This window comes from Pseudonaja textilis, chromosome 3 (assembly GCF_049901715.1).
Source record: "Pseudonaja textilis isolate UNSWEBS1 chromosome 3, rPseTex1.2, whole genome shotgun sequence".
In the NCBI taxonomy this organism is placed as follows: Eukaryota; Metazoa; Chordata; class Lepidosauria; order Squamata; family Elapidae; genus Pseudonaja; species Pseudonaja textilis.
Genome location: NC_141992.1, coordinates 56,555,657 through 56,565,219, shown reverse-complemented (window position 1 = coordinate 56,565,219; position 9,563 = coordinate 56,555,657). Strand labels below are relative to the sequence as shown.

General features: G+C 37.6%; 1 protein-coding gene across 2 annotated transcripts; it reads right to left on the bottom strand.

Moving 5' to 3' along the window:
* Nucleotides 1–3,398: 3,398 nt before the first annotated feature.
* On the bottom strand, nt 3,399–8,512 carry TMEM69 (transmembrane protein 69). Of its 2 annotated transcripts, none has more exons than XM_087929840.1 (3): nt 8,167–8,512; nt 5,742–5,796; nt 3,399–4,940 (listed from the first exon to the last, which is right to left on the bottom strand). In XM_087929840.1, exons 2-3 carry the CDS (start codon nt 5,784–5,786, stop codon nt 4,230–4,232), a joined length of 756 nt encoding a protein of 251 aa, XP_087785966.1. In that variant the 5' UTR covers nt 5,787–5,796; nt 8,167–8,512; the 3' UTR covers nt 3,399–4,229. The 2 variants fall into 2 exon arrangements, with proteins under 2 accessions (XP_087785966.1, XP_026562986.1); XM_026707201.2 differs by having other exon boundaries at nt 8,171–8,511.
* Nucleotides 8,513–9,563: the final 1,051 nt, after the last annotated feature.

The window sequence follows — 9,563 nt, the reverse complement described above, 5'->3', positions numbered from 1 at the left end:
ATCCCTTGGTCAACTAGGTTAAGATACGTAACTATTATCATCAGTATACTGATTATTATCAGTATACTGATAATATTTGGCCCTGTGTCAACAGATGACCTTATACCTGGTGGCCTCATGTAGATGTTAAATGAGAGGGATGAGACCACTAAGTCCTCTACACTCTACAGATCAGGGATTTCGGATTTCATTTCTCCAAGCCCACCAACTGAAATTAGCTATGCAGGAAGGTGGAGAGCCATCACAAAATCATGCTCCCAATCCTCAGTTGTTCCAAATGGATGCCGTAATTGATATTATTGAAAACTATAGATCAAGGAAAGTCAGGATGGCTGCACCATTCCTGTCCCAACTCTGCTGGTGTAATGGCTTATGGGAATGACCTTGAGAGATTGGGCCCAGAGATGTTACCTAAGAAACAGATTAGAGCAGGCATAGTCTGCAGCTGGATAGTGAGGAGGGGCAAGAGGCTCAGAAGAGACCCATATTTCTCAGCGTATGATTATCTGGCAGCAACGTGGTTGCAAGACAAGCAATAAGTGGACGAACAAATGACCTAAAAAAACTAATAAAACTAATGCAATAGCTAGGGCAGTGTTTGTCCCAACTTGTGGCAGCACAACAGATGGCAGCTCGGTCAAAATTCAGAAGGGGACAGGATCAATTAACAACTGTTTCAGCCGTATTTAAAATGCTATATATATTTCATATCAGCAAGACAATTGGACTGGTCTCATATAGTACCTCTTGCTGAATTTGCTTAAAACGTAACACACTCCTTTTATTCCAGAGGTGTTTTTTCAAGAGGCAACTGGATTTTTTGTTTCTCATCCAAGAAGTTTCTTCAGAGAAGAAACGTCTTCAAAGAAAAATCAGAAAGTCCAGCTGCCTCTTGAAAAAGCACCTTTGGGACAACCATGACCTGGATGACTGAGCATCTCCATCGACACACCCCTTTATCGCTATGTCCCTTTCCCAAGCAATTTGGGGATTCCATCCATAGGTCTTGCCAACAACCAGGCAAGAAAGTGCTATTCCTCATGCAGCAGATTTCTTACAGTCAAGTAGCCCAAAGTCTCTTAAAGAAACAATTAGATGTAGCAAAGATTGTGTACAAAAAAATAGAGCTAAAATTGCAAAAGGTTTTGGTGTGGCTCCACAAGACCTTCCTAGCAACTAAACTCGAAATTGGTCTTTCCCCAGTAACTAAGCAAATCAACCTAGAGGGTTTCCATTTACAATTGCCATCATCAATGATAGTTGACCGTGTATATTGGCCTTTGCTAGTAAAAGAGGCACTCCCCTGTACTCTACATTCATAGACAGCACCATCCATACACCCACTGTAAATAGGAAGAACATGAGGTGGAAATTGCTAGACTCTGGACACAAAGGAAGCAAGTTGAATACTTGATATACCAGAAAACTTACCCAGAGTTGGATAGGTCATGGGAGGCAGCAATGGATGTGCACTGCTTTCATGACCAAAACCCAAACAAAGACTATGCTTAACAGTTACAAATGTTGCAGGAGTTAGGTGTTGACCAAAATGAACAGGAAGAATTCTGGAGAATGGAGGGTGCCTCAGGAATAGCAAGAAACCAAGTAAAGGGCATGGAAAATGAGCAGTTTCTTCCACATTAGGCATACAGAACGTAGTGGGGACGGGAGAGCAACAGATTCTCAAGGAACAGCTCTCACCTTTTAAGACACAGCTAATTTATTAGTTGCCTTCTGTGATCTGGGAAAGTTACTAGCAGAAGAGCTCAAGTGATACAGCTACATTTGATTCTCACAGCTGACAAATAACTTTCCTGTGAATTTGGGAGGGGAAAAGGTGATGTAGTGTGGTATGTGGGAATGACCTTGGGAGATTGGTCATAATCCACAATTATAATTTGTGTGGCAAGAGAATGACTCTCACCAATTTTGGGGGGTATAAACAGGAGAATTGTACTTTCAGACTTCCAAGGTTCTATTAATTGTAACCTTATAATAAAGGAGAATTAGCTAACTGGTTTTATTTCCTATCTGGCCTACTTGGCAAGGCTCATAGGTAGAGATCATCAAGAGATGGGTCTCCAAACCTGACACATTTGGGGTCTATACATTCTGATCTCAACACACCCCTCCTTTAGCTTATCAAAAACTATTACTGCGAGAACATCTTCCCACATTTCACCTGGCACCCCCTCTAATCCTGGCCTACTCCCACAATTTATACAATAAAGGGGGCGGGAATGTTTTAACCTCCTGGCTTAGTAGCATTACGGTGTGTCCTTTGGGAGGTAAATCAACCTCCTAGGAGATAAGCAAAATCAAACTTTATTTTGAGAAATACAACTCAAAAGATACAGGAAGTTCTATTTTTAAGAAAACATGTTAACATTCTCAGCAGACCACAAGATGGTGCTGGCCAGCTATAACAAGTTATCTCAAAAGAAAGATATCTGAAAAATAGATAATTTCTAGCCAAAAATTACACAAAATGCTTTATAGAAATAGGAATATAATTTCAAATAGGAATATAATTTCAAATAGAAATTAAAATAATGCAATGTCTAACTAGAGTAGTTATCTATTCCTTAGAATAGAATCCAGAAGCAAAGTCCTCTGCCTTTATGATCTTGGCACTCCTTCAGCTTGTGTTAATTCTGCCATGTATCAGAGTTGTTGGGAAGATGCTACAGTCCACCTGTTTTTCTGTCTCAGGTGCCAAAATTCTTTGCTCTGTATCTTTCCCTTTGTCTTCTGAATGTGCAATACCTTTTCTGTATTTAAGAGCCAGGAGCGGAGGGAATCTCCCAAACATGCATTCCAAAGCCTCTACCTGAGAGGTTTTAACTGAAACACTGTCTGCCATTCAGACCAGCAGAGAATCCATACTGTTCACAAAATATACATCAATATTTATGCCGACTGATGGAAAACAAGGTTGACACTGGCCCTAACACTGCAGCGAATGTGGATATATGCAGGAGATAATAGTGGGTTGTAACCAATTTTAGTAACATATTCTTCCTCTCCTTCCACCCATCATGAACTTTGCTCTACAATTTAGAATAAATTATTGGAAAGGCTTTATATTTAACTCTTGCCTCTATTTGGCCTGATTCTTAATAGAACTTGAGACTTCAGAAGTCTGCTCAAAACAGATTTTTTTTCTTAACAAAATGATACTTTTTTCAAAAACTTGTTACTTGATTATAAGAAAGTAGAATTTAATTTCATGATACACTTATCCATCTTAAATAACATTTGCCCTATTACAAGTCCAGTACAATGGAAATTCTAGTTATTTTCCAGCCAAATATAACAAATGTGTCCACTATACCTTATGCCATTATGGAAACTCAGCACTAGACAACTAAAGAAGTAAAAAAAAAATGTAGTGAAAATTTTGAAAGGGAAAGAATACTTTATTACAGTGACAGACTAGCATAAGAGTTAAATTGATGTTTCTCTTAAACCTCAAGTGTAATCTTAAATCTTTCTCACAATATTTTTTATAATAAAAGGAATTGTTTATACTGGTTTTTTTTTTGTTAATTCAGCAAATAGCAATCCAACATTTAGCACAAGAAGTTGGTAGCAGTAGATCTATAGTAGAGATAATATTTAGAACATATTACCCAAATATCTTTGGCCCAGAATTATTCTTTCAAATCATTGAAACAATTGTTTGTTATCCAAATTCCTCAAAACTATCTTACTGCTTTCATTACTATTTGTTAGTAATAAAACTTTAACACCAATCCCAGTAGAAGTATTCATTGCATGCATGTACACACATATGTTCAGACAGAATGGGAAAACCATTAAAACCACTGCGCTGAGACTTCAAGAGGATGTGCTGCCAGGTTTAAAGTGAAGCATTGGTCTACATGCTTCACATAACCATGATGCTGACCTACCCAGAATTAATTTCCAAGAATAATGCTGTGAATTGGTTAATATTTGTACCAAATTTGATGAAAAAAATTAAGAGAAACTAAATTCCACTAAAGCCACACAATTAAAACCAGGTAATCTAAAAATCATCTATCAGTGTTCAGCACCTACCCTCCTTTCTAATTTGCTTCTCTATGGCTAATGTTGTAAATTTAATGAATTAGATAATTCATTTATTGTTTTCTGTTCCAATCATTTTCCAAGTTCATTTCATGCATTGTGAATATTATTTCCATTCTGTATTGTTTCTCCCATAAGGCTTGTCATTCTGTGTGTGTTTACTTAGAATCTTCTGTTTCCCCTAATTTAAAACTTAGATATCGTTCAGGAAAGAAATTCACATAAATTAATGTGACACAGGTAGCAAACGCAGCCACTATAGTTAAAATTACTAACAAGGCTTTAAACCAGTTGGGATAGGTGGGAAGAAGGACCAAGTCATTATTCAGGGCTATCATTAAACCTATGATAACCATGATTCCAGCTGAAGTGAGATCTTTACAAAGCAAGGTAATCCAGGCTATTAAGGAAGGAACTATACTGTTACCCAAATTAAGCCAGTCAGGTTTTGCAGGACTTCCTTCTAGAAGAGTAAATCCCCACCTGATCCCTCCTAGGAAAGACAATATACAGGCAGCATATGCAATTTCAGCAAATGCCAACTCAGGGTAAGAGGCTTTTTGGATAGCCATTACTAATGGCACTGAAACAAATGGAAATAATACTGAAGCAGCTACATAAATGGCAGGCTTTGGAGAGTCCTTGAGTGATGCCAAGTCAAATAGTGGAGCATCCTGCTTATCAGATGTAGATTCTGAAGGCCTTTTTTTCTCCCAGCTGCAAGCAGATGAATGAAATCCCAGGATTTTAGTTGTACACAAAGATGCCCTTTTAGATAACTGTAATTTTGACAGGAAACTCCGACGGTATTCAAGAGGAAAGCTACAAGAGCTATTCCTAGGCTGCAGAAACCTTTGAAGATGAATTATCTGCAATTGCAAATATAAACATGCATGTCACTGAAATGTATGAGTTTAAACCTGCAACTGCTACACATGCCTCAAACTTATTTTTTTACCTAATTACAAAATCATATAAAAACTTTAGTCTTTGTCTTTGGGATACTATATAACCGACTCTTATTTGGGATCTGCAAGAGATTTCCATTCAAGACATGAAGCATCAGGAATTCACATGCAATTTACTAATGCTTAAAATGACGAATAGAAAAAAAATTAGGGCTGATAAAAGATTCAAATGTTTTCATTCACAGGAAGTATTTGGATTCTGTTCAAATAAAAGAGCCTTTTTCAAATTGAAAATATTTTCCACATTTCTAGGTATCTTTCCAGAAAACATATAAGGTCTATGACTTCACTGTACTTGAAATGCATGAGGTGAATATTGTTAGAATATTTCCTGGTACCTACATTTATAGTGGAAAAATATTTTTCTTTCTATTCATAAATTACACATAACACCATACCATATATTTTAGTATTATTAATAAATGTAGAACATGTTAATGGTAAGCCTCCATTCTGATAAAAATAGAACTTTTAAGAAACTCTCATTTAAAACATAATCTTTTTTAACATGTAAAAGAATGATAGTAACTGCACACATTAAATATTTGGGGAGATTTTTGTATTTCATAAAAGCTACAAAACTATTATTGACATCTCTCTTGGAAGACAAAGGATTATTAGGATTATCTTCTTTTATCCTAGTGTGTAATAGAAGTTGCTCTCTTAAAAAAAATCCAATTCAACTATCTGGGAGAATTTTACCTTGGAAGGAATTTGGAAACCACACTGTTGTATAAAACGGAACATTTTCACAGACCTTAAAAAACAAAGACAAGGTTAGATGGTTAACATTAGAGTATTATGCATGAATATTGGGTGATATTTTCCACTTTACTAAAATATGCTACACTGAAATTATCTTGATGAAAGATAATTTAGGAGAGATATATCTAAAATATAATAGTCATAACTGAAGTCAACTCCAGGCAGCTGAACAGCTAAAGCTGTTGAAAGACATAACAATGATGTCATGATATAAACAGCTTTAAGTATCAGTCTTATCAGCGGTGGGATTCAAAAAATTTTACTACCGGTTCTGTGGGTGTGGCTTGGTGGGCATGGCAGGCGAAGGATACTGTAAAATCTCTAGTCAGAGGTGGTATTTGCCAGTTCTCCAAACTACTCAAAATTTCTGCTACTGGTTCTCCAAAACTAGTCAGAACTGCTGAATACCACCTCTGAGCTAGATATCAATCCGGCATTGTACAGCATATAAACAATAACTATATTATACTGTGTTATATACTATGTATCCCTAGTATTCCTTTGCTTATGACAGGTTTTAGTGTATATTCTGCTTTTGGGGATTTTCCAAAAAAGTCTGTAGGAAAATTTCCCACCACATTTTCCTATCAATCGATCATTCTTTACAGTCTCCAGCTCTGTTCTTTTTTTTTTTTTTTGGGGGGGGGGGGAACAGACTTTTGGCTTCATGCAAGGAAAGCAGCAGAAGTCTTTCTTTCTCTCCCCCAAACTCTGCCAGAATGGCATAGCCTCTTGGAGCAGGATGCTTTGCAGGGTCCCAAAGACTCATTTCTGGCAGAGTATGGGGGAGAGAAAGACAACTGCTGCTTTTTTTGTGTACAGCCAAAAGCAGAAGCAGCAGAGACCCTACGAAAATCCCCCAAAAAGTCTGCAGGAAAATCCCCCCCACCCCGTTTTCCTACCGATCGCAGGATACCATCTCTCTCCCGCTCCCCCTGAGAATGGAGCTGAAAAGCAGGTTAGAAATGTGGCTACCTTGGAGGGTGTGTGTTTGTGTGTGTGAAGGACCTCTGTGTGTCTGTGCTTTTGTGTGTGTGTGTGTGTGTGTGTGTGTGTGTGTGTGAGAGAGAGAGAGAGAGAGAGAGAGAGAGAGAGAGAGAGAGAGAGAGAAAACATCACCACCAGCCCTCCAAGGTTAGATCAGATCTCTCTCTCTCCCACCAATGTCAGCAAGCCACTGTCAGTCAAAATTCATATTAGTGGTCCGCGGGATTTAAAATTATGAGTTTGGTGGTCTCTGAGGTCCAAAAGGTTGGTGACCCCCTGTCATAAGCAACTCAAGTCAGCACACATATATAATACTCCTTCCTATTTTCCCCCATCAGATGGGTTGGACTGAGGAGTGACTGGCCCCAAGTCACACCACCCGCTTTCTTTTTCTTTTTTAATAATAAATTTTATTGAATAAATATTAAAATGTTGGGCACAGTGTGACTTTCCTGGCATTTGTCTTTGTCATACATACTATAACATAAAACAGATAACGCTCTACTTATCTTACATCGCTAAGTTTATGCTATTAACATATTCATTTATATTTATATTTACAACATAGACTTCATTTATGTTATTCATATACAATCATTTTATCCACTATATTCTGTTGCATTTTATCTAAATATCTTCCACCTTCAATCCTATAAATCATCAATATTTTCTGTTCCGACTTCTTTTCCTCATGTCCAACCATTGGTACATTTTATTCCAAACTTCATGGCAGTCTGTCTCACCTTTCTCTTTAAGTTCTAACATCAGTCTGTCCATCTCTGCACAGACCAGTGTTTTCTTTATTATCTCACTTTCAGAGGGGATATTTCCATTTGTCCAATTATGGGCATAAACCAATCTTGCAGCAGTTATAACATGCATTAAATATATCAACCCTTGACCATATCTTCCACTATACTATAGTATATAGTATAGTATATATAGTATACAATTCCGCTATACCAAGGGTCTTCAAACTTGGCAAGTTTAAGACTTGTGGACTTCAACTCCCAGAATTCCTGAGCTAACATGACTGGAGGAGGAATTCTGGGAGTTGAAGTCCACAAGTCTTAAAGCTCTCAAGTTTGAAGACCCACTAAGGCAGGACTAGAACTCAGTGTCTCCTGGTTTCTAGGTCAACACTTTCATCTCTAAACCAAACCACCTCTCAATTTATTTTTTAAATTCAATTTGAAAAATACATTTTAAAACTTCAGATAAACCCTTCTTGCTTTCTCCTCAGTTATTACACCGAAAGTAAATTCCTCTTTCCTTGACTTCGTTATTAGGGCAGCGTATTATTTCCACTCCGCTAACTCAAAGCCCACGTCGCCAACGTGTCCCCCGCTCTCCGCATTTACACGAGTGGAGATACTCACCATATACGAGCAGGAAAAACCGAAGGAGCTAACAGAGAAGCGAATATTCAGAGGAGAATCCAAAGCCAGTCAGCCGATATTTGATTTAGTTTTAGCTCCCCCGCCCCCACAAAACCCCCACGTTCCTACAATGGCTTTCCAGACTCGTATATTAGGCTTCCCAGAACGTCACAGGCACTCTAAAGCATAAAAATCGACGAGTTTCCTCTAATATTGTACGAAATAGGAGAAAGTTATATTTTTTCGGGCTAAGTACGACTCTAGCAACATGCAAACCGTCCCCACCAACACCCGAGCCATTATCCGCTTGAAAGGCAAGCCACTTCCTTTGCTCCCGTTTAAGTCCGCCGGGTACGCGTGTCAGACCAATAAGCTCTCAGCCTGAAACACAGGTTTCCCTTCAGTTCCTGCTTTGTATAAGAACCATGAGTGTTATCTGCTCTTTCCTTTTTGAACTGTTAAGTTACAGCTATTTTTTTTTAACATGAAGGAGGACTTTAATTCTAAAAGTTAGGCTGACTATGGTGGGGTAGTGAAGGCAGAAGATCCGAAGCCGTGATTGCTATAATCATGATTTACTGCATGAATTGGATGAATGTAACCTCAGGAATCACAACTATTGGTTTGTTTATAAATGACCAGCACCGGGAATATATAACAATCACATAGTAAGATGCAATAACAACAAAAGGCCATTTTCGCTTTATAGGTAACTTAATCCAGAATGACAATCTATCAGGACTTTCTTATTACTTGGATGTCTTTATACATAACTTTTTACTTTGATTGCATACATATGGTACATAAAATGCCACTTATGGGCTACACTGTATATTATTTATAACTGTAAGATAACTTGAATTGTAACACATCAAATACATATTTTATGTGTATTATAATTATATCCTGCTTTTTTCAAACTTGGCAATTTTAAAACTTGTGGACTTCAACTCCCAGAATTCCTGAGCTAACATGACTGGAGGAGGAATTCTGGGAGTTGAAGTCCACAAGTCTTAAAGCTGTCAAGTTTGAAGACCAGATAGAAGACCATGCAAAAACCAGGAGCCAAAAAAAAAAAGCTTACAGAACATTCTCTCCTATAATCCCCCCATAAAAACTCTGAGATGAGACCTAAAGTCATCTTATTAAGCTTTCATTGCTAACAATAGATTTGAACATGTGTCCCGTCACTGCTAGTCCAACTCCTTAATTATGGACAATTTTGACTCAAATTTATAGACACAATGATTTAACAACTTTTCTTGTGTGCTTCCGAGACAGATTTCACACTGACAAAACTGTCATTTCAATCTCACCCAGATTTGCACTGAATACAAAAGTGTGAAAGATCCTTTATTTGAGGGAACAATAAAAAGAACTTATTTCAGTCGAA